General features: G+C 45.1%; 2 protein-coding genes across 4 annotated transcripts in view; one reads left to right on the top strand and one right to left on the bottom strand.

Annotated features, from left to right (window-relative positions):
- The first annotated feature begins 273 nt into the window (after window positions 1-273).
- CCNI2 (cyclin I family member 2) lies at window positions 274-14538 on the top strand. The gene is given in 6 exon segments (XM_059860580.1): window positions 274-1531; window positions 2641-2759; window positions 3690-3783; window positions 4861-5001; window positions 6044-6274; window positions 7102-14538. Coding segments are annotated over 6 exon segments (1308 nt in total). The 5' UTR covers window positions 274-1432; the 3' UTR covers window positions 7726-14538.
- A 583-nt stretch (window positions 14539-15121) lies between these two features.
- SEPTIN8 (septin 8) overlaps window positions 15122-21684 on the bottom strand; it is a 32043-nt gene continuing 25480 nt past the window's right edge. For 2 of the 3 annotated variants that reach the window (XM_059860577.1, XM_059860576.1), the window contains exons 6-11: window positions 21530-21626; window positions 21051-21219; window positions 20669-20801; window positions 19828-20018; window positions 19406-19468; window positions 15122-18005 (exon numbers count right to left, since the gene is read on the bottom strand). In XM_059860577.1, the coding sequence (XP_059716560.1) occupies window positions 19432-19468; window positions 19828-20018; window positions 20669-20801; window positions 21051-21219; window positions 21530-21626 (627 nt within the window). In that variant the 3' untranslated portion in view covers window positions 15122-18005; window positions 19406-19431. The remainder of the gene's footprint in view (window positions 18006-19405; window positions 19469-19827; window positions 20019-20668; window positions 20802-21050; window positions 21220-21529; window positions 21627-21684) is intronic. The other variant, XM_059860578.1, reaches the window with a different exon arrangement.

Raw genomic sequence — 21684 nt, forward strand, 5'->3', positions numbered from 1 at the left:
ATCTCTGGACAGGGAGGACAGACCCACACGGGCTGAGGCAGCGCTCACCTGGGCGGTGCCACGTGGACCCCGGGGGACGCGCGGGGTGTTCGAGCCGTGCCGTGCCCCGGGGATCGGCTTCCGAAGCTCCTGGCGGAGGTGCCCAGCAGCTGGGGCTGCTCCCCCGCAGGATCGCCCCCGCTCTCCGCCGCCTCGCTGCAGCAGCCGCGGCACCGGCTCCGCCGCGGAGTCGCGCCGAGCTCCCGTGCCCGGTACCCCGGCGGGTAAGGACTCGGTCGGGACGGGATGGGGTCCCCATCGCCCCCCGGGCGTTCTGCAGGGCTGGAGGAGCTGTCTGAGAGCTGGCGGTGCGGGAGCTGCTCGGTGTCGTTCTCAAGGACAGTCGAAACTAGCCAGAGGGAGAGATTTTAATTATTATTTCCCCCCAGCCACACAAGAGTAAACTTCTCCGTGCATCAAACCCGTCAGATAAGTCATTGCCAGCTCTCCCTCTGTGAAACGGTCCGGCTTTGGATGCTCTGACATCCAGTGGCAGCCGAAGTTAGTCATATGTGATTCCTGCTTTCAGGGAAACCTCAGAGAATCCAGCTTTAGAAATGTAGAGTAGTTTCCAGAGAATTCACGTCACATTGGGTTTTTTAATGGAACTGTAGAGATAATGGTGTGAATTTCCAGAAAAAAAAACTGTGAGGAAGCCCACATTCACCAGTCCTTGGAAAGAAAAGCAGGAATATTATATCTAGTAACATCTCTTTTCTGTTGTTAAAGAGACACCAAGATGTAAGCCTTGAAATAGTTTTAGGCTGGATGTTCTCATTGACTTGGTACTGATATGATTCAGAGATGTTTATTTCCTGTAAATACTCCCCTTAGTCTGGAGAGTGGGATTTCCAAAATGGTATCTCCAAAGATTAAACTGCTCTGAGGAAAACTTTTAATTGGGAATTCATAAACCTCCTAAGAACAGAAAACTTTGAGCCTTTTTATGGAAACCATAAGCCTCTATTTGTCAGAAACCTGAAATCAGGTGATAACAGGTTGCAGAGTAATAGTTCCGCAAATGGAGAGCCAAATGTGTGAAAGAGGATAAATGCAGTAATCTGGACTGCTTGACCCAAGATTTCTCTAGCAATTACACAGCTCAGCAGTGAAGAAGCTGGACTATGTTGTTGTTCAACCAACTGACATGTTTCCTGTCATCGGGAACTTCCAGGGAAAATGCCTATCAGAATTGCTCTATCTGCAAACAAACGAGTCCTCTGGCTTCTTCTCAGTTCTCAGCACTGGAAAGGCATCAAAAGAGGAAATCATCTTTAGCACAAGGAGCTGGGGTGTTGTTTTATAATTTTGTTTGGTTTTGTTTGTTTGTTTGAGCCAGTTTCCTCCTGGCTCAAACAGCTGCCGTGTAGAGTCCTGGACATATAGAGAGCTCATGACTTGCCTTTTTTTTCTGGAAAATGCCTTAGCCAGAGAGGCCAGGATTTGGAAAGTGCCAGTTTTCCAGAATCCCACCACGAAGATATCCTCCCCTGTCCTCTTTAGAATTCCCTAAAGGACCCTTCAAAGATGCAGTGCTGATCATGCCATCTGGTTCACCTGAAAGTCTTGCAAAGTCATCCCTCTTGGGCTAGGCTTAAGGAATGGAGGGGTAGGAGGGTCTGTATTTATCCCATTTTACATTTTATTGATGCCTTGTATAAACCATGTTGCTCTGGCTCAGTAGGAAAAGTACTTTTGGGAAATGTGAAATAGTTTGGGATAATGTGGTAGAGCAGATAGGAGCAGCAAATTGACGGTAAAACCATAAATTTGACATATTGTGCATTATCTGTGCATCCATCTGTTAAGGTGGAAGAAGATGGAATTCACTGAGGCCTAACAGAAACCCAGCCCCATTCCAAGCTGCCTTAGGAAGCTACAAGACACCATAGCCTCTGTGTACAATGCAAAACAGTTTTGCTTGGCTGCTTCTGCAAGTGCAGCAGAACCATGGAAGAATGCACAGAAGTGCCTTAACAGCTTTGTCTCTTCTTTGCAATAGTCTAGAAATGCTACTTTTTATCTAGTACCTTTACTACCAAATTAAGCAAAATAGTAAAACAGATAATAGGATGAGTAAATTAAACAAGTCAGTGTTGAATCTTGTCTGTTCTGTGTAGCTGCTTGGCCTTTTTACTTCTCCTACAACAATGCTCAGGTGTGTTCCATGGCTCCTGGGTGCTATTCTTATGGCAGCCAGTCCTCCCTTTCACTTGAATGCAGCTTCAAATAGGATATAAGAAAGAAAAAACTCAGTACATTTTGCCATGTACCTTTGGGGAGTCACAAACCTGGCTCTGGTCCCAACACTCAGCAAATCCAAGGGCTGTTAAAAGTCTTGCAGAGTTAATCAAAACCTACTCCTGACTCCAGTTTCTCTGTTGAGGCTGGCTGAGTGGAACATGTGCTTTAAACTGCTCCAAAACGTGCCCTTGCCCTCCCTCTGTGGACACAGCTGACAACTCCCTTAATTTCAAGTCTCCAGCCATCTAAAATGCTAATTAGAGCACTTAAAAAGATTTGAGTCTTCCTTTGGAGATATGTTAACAAAATCATCAAAGCACTAACTGTATTTTTCTTCTAACTTTTCCTTCCCCTCAGGGTACAGATATCTCTCTGTCAGGTTACAGAAAAGTAGTTCTCTGGATTGCAGAAATCAGCTCCCAGTTCCAGTTTTACCCATAAATGTTTGTCCTAGCCACCAGCATCTTCAACAGGCTGTAAAGATAAAGATCTCTGACAGCTTTTCCCTGGCTAGATTACTGACTGGGAATGTAAGGAGCATGTAATCAGTTTATACACAAAGCAGAGTTAATGTTTGGCAGAAGATTTAGGGAGCAGCCAGGGTCGTTGCTGGGGAAGGCCATTAAGCAAATATATATATATATATATGCACACATGCATGAACTTGAGTGTTTGATGAGGTTCCACTGACCTTATTAGAATTGTTCGTGTGAACTTAGTCCAACTGCTGTGGTAAGTACAAAGAACTCATCTGGTTTTCTCTGCTAAACAGAAATTGTTCACATTATCACTTTTAATATTCTGGTTTTTAAACTACTATTTTTAATTAAACTGTGGGGCTGAGCTTTTCTGCCACTGAAGCAGCAGTAAAGGTAGGAATTGAGCTGAGCCTTGCAGCTGCCCATTCTATTTAGGTTGATACTGGCATACAGAATCACAGAATCATTTAGGTTGGAAAAGGCCTGTAAGATCAAGTCCAACATTTGACTGATCACCACCCTATCAAGTAAACTGTAGTACTAAGTGCCACATCTAGCTGTTTCTTGAACACCTCCAGGGATGCTGACTCTCCCACTTCCCTGGGCAGCCTATTCCAATATTTAATAACCTTTTCTATGAAGAAATTCTTCCTGAAGTCCAATCTGAACCAATAGCTGAACGTGAGGAGCAACATTGCACTGTAAATACTGTGACATGGCAGAGTCTAAAAGTTGTGGGAGACATGAATAAAAATGGCACCTATAAGAGGATTTATTCTGCTTCACGTTAAATTTCCTTGTTCTATTTCCAGCTTCTGTAGCTAAACTAATTCAGAAGCAACTGTAACTTAAATGAAAGTTTGAAACTTGTGTATGTATCATAGAATGACAATTATTTCCCCCAAGACTTTTATCTTCTTTACTCAGTGTTTTCTTCTTCTCCCTTCAGGCCCAATTAAAATATCTGCAGTGCATTGCAATTTCCTGCCTCGTCCTTGCAGCAGAAACCAATGAAGATGAGGTCTGCATGTTTCATTTTAAACACACTAAAAGTTGTTAATGTTTCCAGATCTTTCAACAACTTGGACATAATGAAAAACTGTTAATTTGTTAACCCTAAGTAGTCCTAAAGAGGTGAGAGTCACATTTTCAGTCCTGTTTCATTGTTGCTCCAAAGAATTGTGACCTTTATGGATGATTTGTTTTTGTTTATGTCATGGATGTGTTTCTGTCCCGTCTCCAAACCTCTCTCCTCCTTTCAGAATCCATGGCTCACAGTAGAGCTTAGTCTGGGGGAACAGGCAAGATGCCCATCAGAGGGCTGTAATTCCCATTCCTCCTGGGAGGGCACAGCAGGTGTGACAGAGCAGAGGCTCTTCAGAGGAAGCTTTAAATAGATGAGTTTGCTCAGACCCAAAACTGGTTTCTGAACCCCACGAGGAATTGTAAATAAAGTCAGCAGCCAGTGAGAAGTGACACAGGATAGCTCTCATGGCAAAAATGCAGGGATAGACTTCTGCAGGCATTTACAAGCATTAGCTAAAAGCATTTCAGATTGCATTCCTCCTCTTTTCTTCCTTCTGCTTTGCAAAAGAAGAGGAAAGCCAGGAGCTGGAGTCAGACATGCACATCTCTTCAAACAGCCACTGTGGTAGTGAAATGTTCTTCACAGCCTTTCTTAGGTGGTCTTACACTGAGGTTATTGTTCTTTTCCTCTCAGCTACAAAAAAATAAGCTGTCTCAATGACCGCAGGAAACAAGGCAACCACAGCAGGCCTTGTAAAACAGGTTGGCAGGCAGCCTCCTCTGAGCAAAACCAGTGGTAGCAGGGAAGGTGCATCACTGATGCCACACTGGGGAGGCTCATGGCATCATTCTTGCTCTGGGCTGGGTCTGCAGCAGCTGCCCTGGGGTCAGCAGGGACCACTCTTCATTTAGGATGGGAGGTACCTAGGATGAGATCTCCTGAATGAGCATTCTGCTTAACATAAACTTGTGTAAACTTGTCAGATTCCTTCACAATACAGAGAAGCACACACAGCACTGTATAGGATGTTGGTTTCTTTATTTTTTTGTAATTTTTAAAAATTTTTTACAGGTAATACCATCAGTGCAGACGCTAGCAGTGCAGAGCAGATGTAAACACTCTCCAGCCGAGATCTTGAGAATGGAAAGAATTATACTGGATAAGCTTCAGTGGGATCTTTACACAGAAACACCAATGGATTTCTTAAACATTGTAAGCACTACGTTTTGCAATGTTTTTTCTTTAAAGAAACAACTCCTTATCAAATAAGACTAAAAAACACAGATGCACACACACACACACACCCACCCACACATCCTTCCCAAGATTCTTGGCAAACTACCTATTCCTACCTATCTTCAAGCCTTTTAAAGAATATTACAGTAATTATAGTTTTAAAATTTTTTTTTAATTTTCTACTATTTAAAACCTTCTATTTTGCTCAAAAAAATTTACTCTCATCTTTAAAGGAGATCTGAAGGGACATTAAAAAGATTCTCATAATGCACAACTATATGCCTTCTTTATTTTTTTTTAAATACAAGCTGCAAAAATATTTCTAACTATTTCCCTTCTATTAATACTGTACATACAAAGCTGTCAGAGTTTTGCTACATTTCCCACATAGGTTTTTTCTTAAACCATTTTCCTTTCATCCCACTAATTATTCATTTATGCAATGAGACTACCCTGGTCTGGCACTTAGTTCACATTGCAGTTACTAAACATTTAATAGAAACAATTAAACTTTGTCTTCAAGAAACGATCATGTACTAGTAAGGCAAAATTCATGTGATATGAACATATCCTGGATCCCTATTTTAAGATTATGTGCAAATATTAAGCCATTTCAGGCTGCTGATTGTGAAAACTGCCTTTTGTAGGTGCTTGTTTCCTTGGTGAATTCAGAATTCAGTATTACTGGTTTTACTGGATTTGGAGCTGCTGTCCTGAATTGCATCTCCTGGACAGCAATCTGGATAATGTAGAAACCTCAGAAAGTGTTAGGAAACATAGACCTCGTACATTCATTATCACCTCAAAAAAACAGTTCAATGATTGGCAAGTACGAACACAAAACAAAAAAAAAGGTGGGGGAAGCCTTCAGGTTTCCTGATACGAGATGAAATTCATCTGTACTTCTGGGTGATGACATGAAAACATATAAACTTCACTAACCTCTGCTTTTCTTTTCATATATATATATATATGTGTGTATATATATATATATATGTACACTTTGTCTTCTCTGCAGTTCCATGCCATGGTGATGTCCAGCTGGCCCCATCTCCCACCCAGACTGCCTCAGAGGAATCCTTCCCTCCACGTTGCACTCTTGACCAAGCAACTGCAGCACTGTATGGCCTGCCACCAACTTGTGCAGTTTAAGGGCTCCACGTTGGTTTTGGTGATCATCACCTTGGAGCTGGAGAGGCAGACTCCTGGTTGGTTTCCTGTTATTACTGATCTGCTAAAAAAAGCACAGGTAGGAAGCAAAATGGCCTTTGGTCACAAATCCTGAAGGCAGGACATGATAAAGAATAAAGCCATATGTATTTACAGCCAGTATTGCACTTCAGCAGCTCCTGAGACTTGTGCCCTTGTTCTGCCTTTGCTGCAGACCTTGCTGGTGCTAACAAAAGGGAACAAAAGTGCAGTTCAGGGTGGGACTGGGGAGAGGGACATCCCTTTGGCAGGGAAGGGAGGGTTCCAAATTCTTGGCCACAGATAGCTGCCTGTATCCTGAGCCAGAAGAAATTCTCTCATGATAGGAGAGTCTGAGAGCACCTAGAAATCTGCCCAGTTTCCTCAGCCTACCTCTGAACACTGAGAAAACTTTTAAGTCCAGTCACATATCTCTAAAAATATTATCAGTTTGACTTCTAATGATTCAAGACAAGCTCTATATATTTTTCTTTATTTTTTTTAAGCTTTTCCCCAGTTTCATAAAACACATGCCTTTTAAGAAAGCACACTTAGAAGGGTAAAGACCCAGGCTGTCAGCTTGCCATCCACCCATTTTAAGGTCTTGAATTTGTCTGAAATAACCTGTCCTCCTGCTGTTTCCTGCAAAGAGGAAGCAGTTGCCCACATTCAGTGTAGTAGAAGGGGTATTCATAGTTATAGGAGTAGTTATCAGGAGCTCCTGGATAAGTCTTTTCCATCAGGATCAACAGCATATTGCTGCTATGCATCTCCTGAGGCATGCAGCCTATCCCTGCCCTCACCCTAATTACAAAATGACAGGAGCAGTGGCCAGACAAGAGAGTCATTTATCCAGAACTTTAAATAAATCTGCATGTTTCTTTACAGGTGAGCAGCACTGAATTCATGCACTGCAAAGAGCTTGTGGATCTAGAGTTAATGTGCTTGCAGGCACCCAATGCTGTTAATATTTTCTACCCCATCAGCCAAGCTGTGCAGGGCCATCCCAAGGCAAGGCTTCCCTGCCAGCCCCCTTCTGAATGGCAGAGTTCCCAACAAGGGAAGCTGAGGGTTGCTGTAAGCCAGCTTGTTACAGCACCTTTCACACCTACTACAGCCTAAATTCCTGATCAAACCACTGAGACTGAAGAATGCTACCCCTCACTTTCAAGTTTATGTAAAGACAGAAATCTGGGGAAAGGAGGGACTTGGTCACCGCCCTGCAGCCCAGGGATCCAGTTGGCAGGCAGCTACAAACTTCATGGAGAACCAAATGCCTCAGAGTTTATTTTTAAAATAGCCATGATGAAGTTTGACAGATTGAGCCTTTCATCCAGCTCATACCATTGTTCTCTCATTAGAGCTGATCTGGCTTGGCCCGTGGGAGCCGAACAGGAGCTGCTGCTGTCGAGGAATGGGCAGCCCCCACTGCTGCCTCTGCAAGAGCTCTCAGGTGAACCAGGGTTCCATTCAGCAGTGAGAAACTTGAATCAAACCTCCAGTATTCCTTAAGGCCTTACCTTGTAATTCAGGGGTCTGGGATCTGTGCTTTTTGCTGGTTAAGCCATTACAGACTCTATCACAGCTCCTATGAAATGTGGAAAATCACTTGTCTACAATCACCATTGCCTTGAGCTCTCACCAACCAGCATATGCTGGTCAGGGCTTTTAAAATTTATTCTCTTTCCAGACTAGACAAAATAAAATGCTTTTAATAATTCCCTTCCACCACTAAAACAACCTTATTTCTTACAAATTTCTTAATCTTCATAGCAAAGTGGTTTTACAAAGGTCAGATTAAACCACTCTTGCACTTTTAAAAACCAGCTTTACAAATCCTTTTAAAATTAGTGGAGGTTTTATTTTAAAGAATAGGCATTTTTAGGTGATTGTTACCCTAGTTTGAGGGTATAATTCAGATAGTATGGGATGGGTAACAGCACCATACCTGCCATCCTGTCAGAGAACAGGACGGGGCTTCATATGGACTGGCACAGGCTAAATTCTGAGCAGGTGTCTCATGTAATGACATGGGATAAATAACTTGGAGACAGAGATGGGACAGGAGCAAGGAGACAAAGCTGTGCAACTGCAGAACTCATCAGTGCAAGAAGATCGTTTCTGGCCTTCTCCCCTTCTTCATTGTCTTATCCTGTAGGAGAGGAATTCCTGCACCAACCATGCAGGACTGATGTGCTGAGAAGCTGTTCACACTTTCTCAAGATTTAAATTTGCCAGAGTGAGCTCTGTGTGTGCAGGAAGAAAGCCATTCAGCTCTTGAAACCACAAAGGAAGCCCCCAAGTGTTCCAGTAACATCCAGTAATGGAGACTTAATGCAAATAACTTGTGTGAACAGACAAGAGTTGGACCAGCAGTGAAAGCCACAGAATTCCCATGAGCTAGGTCACAGCTACCTCAGGCTGTGGATGCTGTGCTAAGGGGGGGCCCTGCCCAGGCCTGAGATGCTGCAGGAGCAGGACTTGGGGCTGGTTTAAACCACATGAGGTTTGTGACCCCCCACATTCTTGGGGGTCAGGCAGCAGCATGCTTGGAACATGGTATTTATTCATGCTACCACAGGGAAGGTTCTCATTTAATGGTAGGGCTCTTCCCTCCTCCTGAGCAGTGCCTTCCTTTTCTCTCACAAGCTGTGAGTTGACTGCCTGGCTTTTGGGAGGAGGGAAGTTGTCTTTTATAGTTTCCATTAAATAAAACATCAGCTTGGTCTGCCTGTTCTCTGTGGCCCTGGAATAGCCCAGCTGAAAGGTGATTCCCATACTGATCCCTGCAGAAAACTGGGCTGTGTGATGGGCCCTGCTTCCCTCCCATCCCTTTGCCCTTTCTCAAGCATTGTCACCAGCTGTGTGTACCCATGGAAATGGCAGCAGCAGAGTTCTACACAGTGATTAACACGCTGTAACTCTACACCACAACAATCCTAACCTCGTTTTTACCCCCACAGCTGTGAGCCTATGGATACACTTCTTGCCTGCAGCTGGATGATGTGTTAAAATCCATGAACAAACTTGCTTTTCAAAATCCCTGCAGATCTCTATGATCAACATGCAAAAGTATACATTAAGAGAGGTTAATTCCAAAAGATAGAGGCAGTGCTGGAAGGCCCTTCAGGGCTCTGTGTTCCCAGTCAGGGTGCAAGATGCCACTCTGGAATGGGAACAGTTCACCTGGAGCCTGCCTGTGCTCCCAGGACACACTGCTGCTTCTCTGGCAGCACAGCTCCCTCCCACACAGCTATTGCAGCACTGCAGTTACCATGAAGGAACAAATACTTCTATCTTCGCTTCCACAGGCTAAAAATGTCACTTACCTTTTCATTCTGCCATTGCTCAGAATGGAACTTCCTACCCCAAAGAATGAGCTGCCAGGTACAGGAAGGAGCTGCTCTTGCACAGGACCATTCTTGTTACAGATGGAGATTTTTGGATAGTGAGAATAGCACCAAGTTTCTTTTTTTTCTAGCAGTACAGGGTCAGAAGCTTTAACACCTTTCCCCTCCCTGCCTGGACAAGTAATAATTGACAAGATGAACACTCCCCACAGACAGCAGTGTCAGGAACAATTATTTTGCCCAGTGAGTTTCAGAGAGGATGAGAGCTCACCCATGTTAGCTCACCTGTTAGGGCTGTGTGTACAACATGAGTTTATTCCAACTGCAGCTCAACACACCACTGCAGATGCCATTTGCTACACACCAGTTACTGGTGAAAATGTGCCAGATTCAGTGAGTGCTAGCACAGGTCTGATGTGCTTATGGCCAGCTCTGTGAGATTGTTGTTTTGGGGAATATTCACTCCCAGAACAACTACAGAGAATGCTTATAGAGTATTTTCAAAGAGCTCTGACCTGGTAAAGTCCCTTCCCTTGGGGGATCTTGGCCCAGGCGAGGCTCTCAAACCCAGACTCCTCTTGTTGTTGCCTCAATTGAGGCCAGATTTCCAGATGCCTGAAGCTACCACCACCTTGTAAACAAAGCTGCAATTACACCTGAAATCCCCTATGGTAAGCATCCACAGAACTGTTTTCTGTGGCTGTATTAAACCACCTACAGAAACAGCAAAGTACTTCAGATCCTCCCACCCACCACAATGCCCCCATTCATAACTCCAGCTAAAGAACCCGTGTCACAGCTCATGCAGTCACCTAGGAACCACTGCAGGTGAGGAGGGAGCTGCCCCATGTCAAGACAGCCCTCACTGGGGTGTTTCTGACAATAAACCTGACTCAGGGGCACTAATTGTGGAGGGTGTGTAATGACCTTGGAGAAGAGTTGCACAAATAAATAAACTCCTGTGGTCAGAGAACTGACCAACAGACAAGAAAACTGCAAAGGGAAGAGTAATGAAATAGTTATACCTCATTTGTGGCATTGCAGCAATACAGTTTTTTTTTTTTTCTCCTGCTAATTGACTTTGTTGTGTTAAATTGAATTTGAGCAGTACTTACATTTCAATTCTTTAGGAAGGCAGAAAAGTGCACTGAGATGGAGAGATGCATTAACTTCTGGCAGGCCTCAGAGCCCCCTCCCATTCCTCCTCAGCAGATATGCAACTGGAATCCCCCATGTGACCTAACTATGGTCATGACAAACAGAACTTAATCAAATCTTCTGAGCAATTTGGAAAAAGAACAAAAAGCTTCTCTTCCCAATTTACCTATTCTGCTGGGAATGTAACTTGACAAAAGCTCCAAGCCGGATGAAAGCTTTGCCAAAGGAATTAGAGTGGCTGCCTCAAAAGAGAACACAAACAAGTTTAAAACAGTCCTCAAAGCAGCAGCAAAGGCTGTACCATAGCTCAGCCTGATGGTCACACACAGCTTCAGCTTTCCCACATTCCGGGCAGGCACCACAGACTTGAGGACAGACAGAACCCTCCTAAGCAGACTTCCAGCTCTGAATTCATGGCCCCAAGACACAGCTGTGTCAGACCCTGGTGCTCCCCACCTGGTCCCACTTCCCCTGGCACAAGTGGTGGCTCATCCCTGCCCACTGTGGGAGCAGGGACAGGCAGGGGTGAACATGTTTGTCATGGGGTTTCATCCCTAATGCCTGCAAGTGGCAGCAGTCTCCACAGCTTCTCCACGTGTCCAGTTCAGTCCTTTTCAGGCCACATATCTGTTACAGCTGCAGTCTATTTCCCAGCTCTGACTTAGGCTAAGGGCATCCGGAGGGTTTAGAGACTGTCACTTGTCACACACCCTAGGGACAGGCACTCAGTGTTTGGGGCAGTCAGAACCTCTACACCAGCCTCTCTGTCTCTCGGGGGGTTAGAGTGACACAATGTCCTCCGTGGGAGCCTTGGAGGGCTCCTGTCACACACTCCCCATTCTCAGCCTTTGTCCCACTGTAGTCACACCACCAGGATGAGGCAGGGGCACACCACTGTGGTCACACCACCAGGATGAGGCAGGGGCACAGGATGAGGGTGAGATCTCTTCAAAGCTCCTCCCAAAGACTGGCTTTTGGCCACTCCTCCCCTCCCGCCTCGGGGCAGTGGGGAAAGCAGCAGTCGGGGAAAAAGGGAGGGAGATTGGGGACAGCAGCTGCCAAGACACAGAGGTGCACAGGGGACATCACACTTTAATCAGAGGGCAATGGGGTTAATGAGGGGAAACTGGGATCACAGAGGGACAGAGGACATTGTTCTGGTTATACCTGGTGTACAAACCATGGTTTTAACAGATGTTTGTTAAACAAGTCAGTTTTGTTTTTATTAAACCCAGCTTTGGTACAGGTCATTCCTGAGATTCATTTACAAGGTTGTTTAGAACAAAAATAAACTGGAGCCTCTCCCTGTTCCTGTGTGAAGTTACTGGGGCACAGACATCACATTTTGTTTTTCCCCCTTCCTTTTAAGAAAAGTGTTTGTGTAAGGGGAAGTCAGTCTGTTACAAACACAGAACTTACACCAGGAACACCGAGTCTCCAGCTTTAAACCATCTCTCCTCCATTAATAAATAACATTTAGTTGTGCTTTGACATGGTTCCCTTGGCACCCATCACATCCCAGAAGGATGAGCAGAGCCCAGACTGGCCAGGCAGGGTTACCTGGCCCCAAAGCAGCAGAGGGGAGGTGGGCAGGGAGCTCTGGGCAAGGGGTTACGGTGTGAGGCACCAAGTGCAGCCCTCAGAAAACTGAAGAGATGAAGGTTGGGGCATTTTGGTTATAAAACCTGTAAGTATACAGAAGCAAGCTGCACAGAAGTTATTGTTATGAAAGGTGAGAATCCAGCTGAAAGATTAGGGATGTCAAACTAGGGATGTCAGATTAGGGACATCAGGCTCCCCAGTTACACCCCAAAACCAGACTGAGGAGAGGACCTGCAGGACCCTGTTATTGCAGCAGCTCGAGCAGCAAAGCTGAAAGCTCCTGACACTACCCCAGCTTTGTCCCTCACCTCTCTGGAGTCAGTCAGTGTTAACTCCCTTGGGCTAAGAGCCCCAAAAGAAGCATTCTGGATTTAGTGCCAGCTGTGCAGCAGCGTGAATTAGCAGTTTACCTTTTGGCAAGTGTCTTGGATTTCAACTTTACCAAGAAACCTGATTAAGCAAACTTTTCCCCATCAAAAGACACGGTGAATTTTAGTCCTTGCTACATATTCTCTTCTGTGCAATATATTGCAAGCTTAAAGGTGTAAGCACCAATTAATTTCTTCTGCATGAGATGTTTTGGCCTTAATAAATCTTCTAATTAACATATCTTCCTGTTGTTAAGGAGTACGCACTGGGAAGACTAAAGAAGCTATAGAAAGAACAAAAGAAAATCAGTGTTTAAGTTTCAGTTATTTACATTAAGACAAGACAGCATGAAAGGTCAAAGCACCAATCTATTGTACAGACAGTTGAGTTTAACCCATTGCAGAAGCTCTCACAGCTGCCAATGTCTTGTTTGGAACTGGTAATCAAAGGATTGATTTAAAATTTTAATGAAAAGACTGCTGATGGAACAGGAGAAAGGACTGCTGATGGAGACCCCCAAGAGCAGCCAACCAACCCACATAGATGGAGCAGTGGCTTTGCAGGGTCCTCGCTCCATTCCATCCCTCACAGCTGCAGAGCTCTCCAGAGGGAACAGTTAAGGACAAGGCTGGGTTTGTGGGGCTGTCTCCTGAAGGAAAGTGCCATCATGCCATGTCCCAGGGCCTTGGCCACCGGGCTTGGGCTCAGGAACTGCAAAGCATGGGCAGCACCTACCTCACTGCTTCTCTAACAAACCTATGCATTTCTCCTCCTCCTCAAAGCATCTCCAGGAGCTCTGCACAAGTATTAATGAATGCTCTTAACACTGCCCCTCTGCAAAGACACTTGCCAATGCAAGTGATCTGAATCACCAGGTGGCCCACCTTTAAAAGCATCAGCTGTTCCACCACCTTTGGTTCCCTGAATTCTGAATGTACGTGCTCCTCTCTGGTCTCCCAGATTTGGCTTTAAAATGTATTGGGATGGAACAGGATGTAAACATTTTGTACAAACCACTTGGTATCAACTGGTAATTCTCTATTAAAGCTTTTGCTTAAAAGGTTTCCAGCTACATATTCCAAAAAAGCTTGGAGAGGCAGCCAGGATCACCAGCCTGGTTTTGTTCTTCAAGCTGGGGCTGCAGAAAAACCTCCCACCAGAAGCACTGCTACAGCAAACACTGCATCAGCCAAACTCCACATTAGCAGTGCCTTAAGTGCAGCACTGATCTCAGTCCAATACCAAATAAACCCCAGAAGGGCCCAAAGTTGAGTGAATATAATTTGGTATATAGCAATGGCCCAGAAGAGACACTGAGAACAAACCTTTGGGTAAAGCTTGAGCAGCTTTCTGAAAGCAGAGCACCAAACTAAAGCTGTGCTCTTTTGCTGGCCTTGACCTAAGTGTATAATGTCCTTCTCCAGACAAGGAACACAGCTTTGGATGCACCCCCAGGAAACCTGTAGCAGGCGCAGGGCCGGCTACGGCTCCGTGGAGGGATGTTTAGAGATAGGTATTTGCTGAGTCATAGGAATTGAACCAGGAGTCCTCACTCTGGTCCTCCAGGCCTGCTTATCTCTCTGTGACCCCATAGGCTAGTTTCCCTAACCCTTACAATTGGTCAGTTTTCAATCCTCCCTAACCCTATAAAAGAGGCTGTCTTGGCCCATTTCTTCAGAAGAGCAGCTTCAAGACCCTTCACGAGACCCTCAGAATAAACCATCGTGGAACCCTTGGCTGCCTTCTCCTCTCTCATCTTCATCTGCCTTCCAGAAGCCACGGCCAGCCACAGCCCCTACGAGCAAGCTAAGAGCTGAAATCATAAAAGAGCTGATTTTCACTAAGAGCTGACAATCACCAAGCTTGCTAGGGGTCACGGCTGTGCCGCAGTCTGGCCTAGGGCACCCTAGCCTCCATAGGGTTGAGGTATCCGGCCTTAAGACTGCTTGCCTGGGGCGCTTACCCTACGAGGGATCAGCTATCCGGCTAAGAAGCTAGCCCCGGTGGCTTCATTTTATTTTACAGAAACCTCTCCACCTCTGCTCCCTTTTCACCCTACCTTTACATCACCTCTTTGGACACCATGAAATCAGCAAAGCTGCTGGTACATCCCCTGCTCAGTCACCAGATCTCACAAAGGAGATGTACCAACAAGCCTCAAAGCTCCTTCTGCCCAAACACTGATAGCTTTTGGATTAATACCTAAGAGTTTCTCCCCAGATTACATAGGAAGCACATTTCCACATACTCTATGATTAGCTAGCTGTTAATTAATTAGCTAATTATATTCTTGAATGTCCCAAATAGTCATAAGACAGCCTGTGACTGGTAAGCTTGCAATCATAACACACTATTGTTGTGACAGATAATACAGAAAATAACTAGATTGCACAGAAAATGCACCACTAAATAAATGACACCACAAAAACTCAAAATACATGTGAGATTTAATAAAAGAAAAAAGTACAAAGTGAGTGGAAAGAAAAGAAAGAAAAAAACCAAAACAAACCATGAACCCCAACACGCTGGGAATGCCAAAGCAAAGGGATGCAGCAGGTCTCAGAGGGCTGTGTCCCCTGTGCAGGTCCCCAGGGTGCCTCCATGGCTCCAAACACCCCCTCTACACCCCTGGGGCAGCCACCTCAGCCAGGCATGACCCCCCAGAGACCCACAAAATACAGTTTAATTTAGAAAGCAGACAACATACAGGACGGTAAACATTTAAATGATTAAAAAAAATGGATAGTTTTTCCCATTAATACCAATCTTTTACAGATAAATATATAAAACAGCTGAAAGACGTGTAACTGGATGGTTTCAATCATTTCTGAAGGGTATTTATTTCACTTTTTCGAGCCTACAAGATTTTTAGTCTTCAGACTGGGTGAGATCAGCATCACAACATATTTGTAACTAGTTAAATAAAAACAAAACACGGAACTACCCTACCACAATACTTAAATCTTGTCTCAGCCAAAAGAAAAAAACAAGTACTCAGGGGGAAAAAAAATATGACTGAGTCCCCTTGGGGAGATTATGATGTTGAACAAGCAACTACAAGGACAAGGGATGTCTGTCACAACATAAAGTCAAAGTAATATAATAATCCTCATCATGAAAATATTGTTACATACATTCTGAATGTCTTCTTCAGAAAATGCTGTAAATTTCTCCACAATGCCCATGGATTTGAAGATTTTTACTCTTTGCTATAATAATATTTTTTAACTACCTGTTATTCTAGGAAAAAATAATTGATCTCTGATCTCTGAGCCAGGGCAGAGAGAAATCGTTTGCATAGATGTTGCTGGCTGCAGCATGAGATCAGGAGAGAACTGCTGGTTGGGAACACTGGTGAGGCAGCTGGGTGCACACCAGTACCACCAGTCACTGTTTCATCCCAGCACTGGCCTTGGGAAGCAAAACAATGAACCAAAGAGCATGGCCTGCTCAGGCAATTAGGGCACCACAGTTTCTCCCATTAGCAAAAGATGAATTAAAAATAATCTGCTACATGATTGGTCTATTGTCAGAGGTGAGGTGGAATTGTCTCCTTGCATATAACAGAAGGTTGGGTTCCTTGCACGTGTTTGAGAAAACCACACTAACCCTCCTAACATGTGATAGTTACTCTTTAAAATACATCTAACCTGGAGGCACAGCCTTAAAAATTAAATGTCCAGCTTTCAGCAGACTCCCAACAAGTGCAGAATTTTTATTCTTTCAACAAAAGCCTGCTCTAAAAGGTACCAGTGAGATCTTTGTGAGGTTCTTTTCTACATGAAGCAGCACTGTCAGTATATCCACAGAAAAGGCCAATGTCCATTGAAAAACAGTTTAATACCTGAGCATGTATTTAGAAAGGGAAAAAAAAAAAGCTGCTTTAATGGAATATGACAGTTAAAGAACCTCAAAATCCAGCAAAATGCTGCCCTGTGACAGCTCAGACCTAGGCCCTGCATCTCCTTCTGCACGGCACATCAGGAATTTGCTGACAGCTTAAAGACAAGTCTTTAACAAAAAACATATCAGAAAAATCCTGTAACATTAATACCTAAATAAAAACACACACACTTACAACTAACACTAAGTCAGCCAGTGTTTTCATAAACTCTAAAGACACTATGTGAGGGTCAATATATTTTCTTTTATCTAGCCTAGGATCTGATGGATGGATGGATGGATGGAATTGGGTCCAACTATTTTTCCATGACAACACAGCTAGTAACTCTCTGTTCAGTTACTGCCCTGCCTATTCACAAAATGGTTTGAGTGGAAAAAATTAATATTGATCCTAATTATTCCTCTAAGCTCAGCTGCCCAGGAAAACAAGGCTGTGATTTCTAGGCATGAGGAGTTGTCAAAAGAAGCACCTTCTAAGAGGGACAGAGCCTGTCAGCATAAATACAGTGCACAGCTCAAGAGCAGGGGATTCTCCTTATTAGGCACATATTAGGTTTAAGGTTAAAGAGTAAAAATATGTTGGCTTAAATAGTTCCCACAACAGTAAATACATTGGTAAGTGACAACTGAAATGTTACAGAAATCCTGTAGTTCCACTTTGTACAACAAACTCTTCTGAAAAACCTCTCTATAAATGTTCTACTTTAGCAGTAAAGAAAATTCAAAATATTGTCCCATTAATTTTAATAACCACTCTCTTTCTTCTTTTATTTTTATATATATATATATATATATATATATATATATATATATTATTATAAATGATGTATATAGTGTTTAGAGTAATTCAGGAATTAATACAGAATTACTGGAATGAGGGTTACTCTGACTACGATTCCTGCAGAAAGCCTAAATGTTGTGTTTTTCCACCCATTCTAAAAACTACTTCAGAATTTTGTTAGAAAAACAAACATTTCAGCATTCTTCAGACCACTCCTCTCACTGTGCATGTACAGGGGAGGTCAATGAGCCTCCAGCAGTCACCTTGGCCAATTAAAAAAAAAATGCAGAAAGCAATTATTTAGCTGGTGGTAAGACGAGTTCAGTCACGGTCACTTCATACACGGCTGCTCCATCACTGGGTTTAGAACAAAACATCTTACTTGAGGGATTAGTTGGCTTTGTTTAACAAAATGTACATGTAAGGTTACTTCCTGCAAACCTCCTGATAATTCTGAAAAGAAAACAGCAGGTCGGAACACTGCAACCACCGGAGATGCTCATTGTCTCTGTCACTTTGGTCCACTCACACAATGTTATGAGAAGGATCACTCAGGGTGGGAAACTCAAGCAACTTAACACATGAAAGCACCAAGTCCACTCTTGGCCTGCAAGTCTGTGTGTGATTAACTGAAAGAAACAAAACATAAAAAAGCATGAATTAAAGTTATGAAAATCAAACAAAAGCGAGGTGTAGCGAAGTATGTTAAAACAAAAAAAGGAGGAGGAGGACAAACACTGCTGGGGCAGCTGAAGGCTTCGGGTGAGAGCAGCCTGGCACAACCTGCTCAGCACCACAAACCCTATTCTTTCCCCCAACTTCTGCAATTTTCCCATCACAATTTTTTACTTATTAAAGCTACTAAGAACGCTGCCTTAGAACCAGGAGATGATAAAGAGTTCAACAAGCTCTCCTCAATATTTAACTTGAGCAGAAATCCCAAAACCCCATATTTTGAGCTAGCTCACAGGTTTGAAAAGAAACAAAAACCCAATCCAAAACCATCCTGGTGATGGTGCACCTCCTCTAGCTGTGCTCCAGAGCTAGAGCCCCCCTGCCCCAGCACCATGTGGGGTCCCCCAGTGTGCAGAGCCCAGGCTGTGGGTGCCCCTGGGACCTCTGCACACCACCGAGCTCCCTCCCAGCCCTGCTCCTGACCATGGCTCGTTCCTATTGCTACCTCAAAGAGCAAGGGCCCAGACTCACAGCTAGAGGTGGGCTAAACCCAGCAAAGTGCAGGAGAACCTTTTCTGTTGCAGCCAGAAGGAGCAGAGGGGAAGCTGCAGCATTTCTTGGCCCATGTTCACAGTCCTTGCCTGCCCCTGGCATCGCTTGCACAAGTTACCACTGTGCTCACCTTCCCAAAGCAGTCCTGGGTCCAAGAAAGCCCTAGGATTCAGCTTCTAATTCAGATTAAACCCTATTTTCAGCAAATAATTTTAAAAACCATTTAGACTCTGTGCGTGAGGTGGACCACGCCCGGAGCATGTTGAGCAGTCTGCAGAAGAGAACACTTTTCACATTTACATTCCAAGGAAACACTCAAGTAATCTACCCCATTATCTTCCACAGGAAGAAACAAATTGCTAGGATGTCAGTACACAGAATGAGCTCCTCTGCTGCTGCAGCTCACAGCAGGGGAATGACAGAGCACAAGATCTCATCAGCAGCGAGGAGCTGAATGCTGTGCTGTCAAGCACAAACTTGGGTGTTGCTACTCTTCATGGTCTTTTTTTCTTGCCATCATTAAGAGGCTCAGAAAGCCTTGCCACCAGCCTGCTCTGGATTTGATAGAATGCAGTTCTGACTCTTGACCTCCTTCAGGCATGGGGAAGTAACAATGCTGCCACAGCAGAATTACCAGTTTGCATGACAGTGCTTCATTTTGCTCCCTAGCCAGGGTTCCTTAGGGACCAGCTTGAATTGGAAGCAGGATAACCCCCCAACATCTTTTCTTTTTAAACCTGTTTGTCCCATTCCTGGTCTATCACTACGCAATCAGGTAGCTGAAACACCAATATTTACATACCTCTGTTCCTGCTGGCTTCAGCAATGTCAATTAATGTGCAGCAAGCTAAGATAAGAACTCTGCCTTTAGGAGAAAAGAATTTTCTTGTAATCAGAACTGTGCCTTGGAGCCCCATTTCACAACCTGAGCTGGCTGTCACAGAGGCAAGAGAGAACCCCATGGGCCCATCAGCCCTTAGAGAATGGCCCCAAATTGCAAATCCCTCCCACCTCCAGCTGCCCAGGCTTCTCTGGGCAGTGCTTGGGCACAGGAGGGGCTCATCTCTCCTCTGCTTTAAGCAAAGAATCAAAGGATGGGAGTTAGGATTCCAAAACCTCCTTTTCTCTGTATGATGTTTAAACAAATGACCAAACATTAAAGCATGTGAGCAGACTCCCAGCCTTCCAGTGACAGAGGAGGAAAACTCCAGTTCAGACACTTACTTTTTCTTGTCTTTGTCCTTCTTCAGCGGCTGCTGTGAGGTAGCCTGCAAGGATTGGGACTGCAAGGTTTCCACTGCCACTTTCCGCCTGTTGAAGGCGTTCATCTCTTCCTCCAGCTCCCTCCTCTTCTCCTCCACCTTCCTTTTCTCTTCCTGGTGTATCCTTTTTAAGTGCTCAAACTTCTCATGCAGCTGGTAGTAGACAGACCCTCTGAGCATGGCATTCAGCTCATTTTGGCTGTGCCAGCCCTGCCCCAGGAGCCCTGTCACACCTCCCACACAAATCCCCACCACAGCACCCAGGGCCACCAAAAGCAGGGAAGACACAATAAATTCATCTCTCCCTGACACCACACAGCAAAGCAGAGGCAGCATGAGCCCTGCAGCTGAGCACAGGGGATTTTGGCTCTGCACAGGGGCTGGGGACATTGCAGGATCTTTTGTTCCTCACTAGTTCTGAGGATGGCCCATTTAATTCCTCCCCAGTCACAGCTGCTTCCTGAGGCCTCACACTGGGGACTCCACTAGACTCACTGACTGGGGACCCCAGCCCAGCTGCCCCCTTTACTCTGCTGTCCAGTGAGCCACAAGAGGCAAATCTCTGTGACAGGGATGCTCACCTAAACGTCCTGCCACTGGCTTTCACTCCCCAGGCAGCAGCTGTACTTCCACGTGGCACAGGACTGGGAAGACTAGTTTCTGAGGCACCTAAACCAGTGATGTGTTTGTGCTTTGGCTGGTGAGCTTTGCTGGAATGTGCTTTCCAGGATTCATGCATTGCCCAGACCCAGATTCCCTGCTGGCTGCAGTTTGGATTCCTTGCAAATTTTTGGCACACCCACCTCTCTCTCCTTCTCCTTCAGCTCTGCCTCTGTCTCCTTGACTTTGTTAACAAACATTTGTCTCATTTCTTCCTCTTTCCTCTGGAGCTCACCCAAGAACTCTTTCCTTTTGGTCTCGTATGTTTCTTGGAGGCTGGGGAAGAAAGTAAATGAAATCCAGACTCTCTGGATACGGATGAGTTAGTGATGGGGAAATGCATGCCTGTCTGTGCTGTTGGAAAAACAGGCAGGGAAGGGAACATCCAAATCAGCTGCAAAGCTCAAACCCAGCGCTGGCATTTTCCAGCATGGCACTGTACATTTACCTACAAACCTCCATTTTTTGGGGCTGTCAGTACCAAAACCTCACTCTAAACTGATGCTAGATGTGAAGGCCACTCACCTGAAGGGCTGGTTGTCTGGATCTGTGTCCTTGAAGCCCATCTCCTCCAGCTTGCACCTGCGGTAGAGCTCGTAGTGGCGGGTGTGGGTCTGCTCCCGCAGATCCTCCATGTTCACCCGGATCAGCATTTCCCGCAGCTTCACAAAGTCACAGTGACTCTCATTCTCCACTGACAAAGGGAAGGGACAGGTCAGCAAACTGCAGGTGTGGTGGGGGAACACAAGGCACACAGGACTGGCTCCAGATACTCTCATCCTGAGGAGCCTGCTGTCCTGCTCAGGGCACAACACAACCCCCTGGATGCAGGGATTCCTGCTGACCTTCCTACCTGCTGCAGGAATGGCAACTCAAAGGAAAGACTGGCCAACCCACAAAGGCTGCAGGGGACACGCCTGCACTGCTGGTCACAGGGCACCTTCATGCAGAGGTGCTGCTGGAGGGCAGGGCTGGGAGGGTCTGGGGTGGGCTTGGCCCCTCACCTTGCACCACTCCCCACGGGTACTGCCGAGCTCGCACCAGCTTGTTCCCAACCTTCACCTCCTCCGTGCTGCCGACCACAGCAAAGGGCAGATGAGCCTGAAACAGAGCCAAGGGCAGGGATTCAGTGCATGGGACAACCCCCAGAGATCAGCCT

The sequence above is a fragment of the Haemorhous mexicanus genome, chromosome 15 (assembly GCF_027477595.1).
Source record: "Haemorhous mexicanus isolate bHaeMex1 chromosome 15, bHaeMex1.pri, whole genome shotgun sequence".
Classification (NCBI taxonomy): domain Eukaryota; kingdom Metazoa; phylum Chordata; class Aves; order Passeriformes; family Fringillidae; genus Haemorhous; species Haemorhous mexicanus.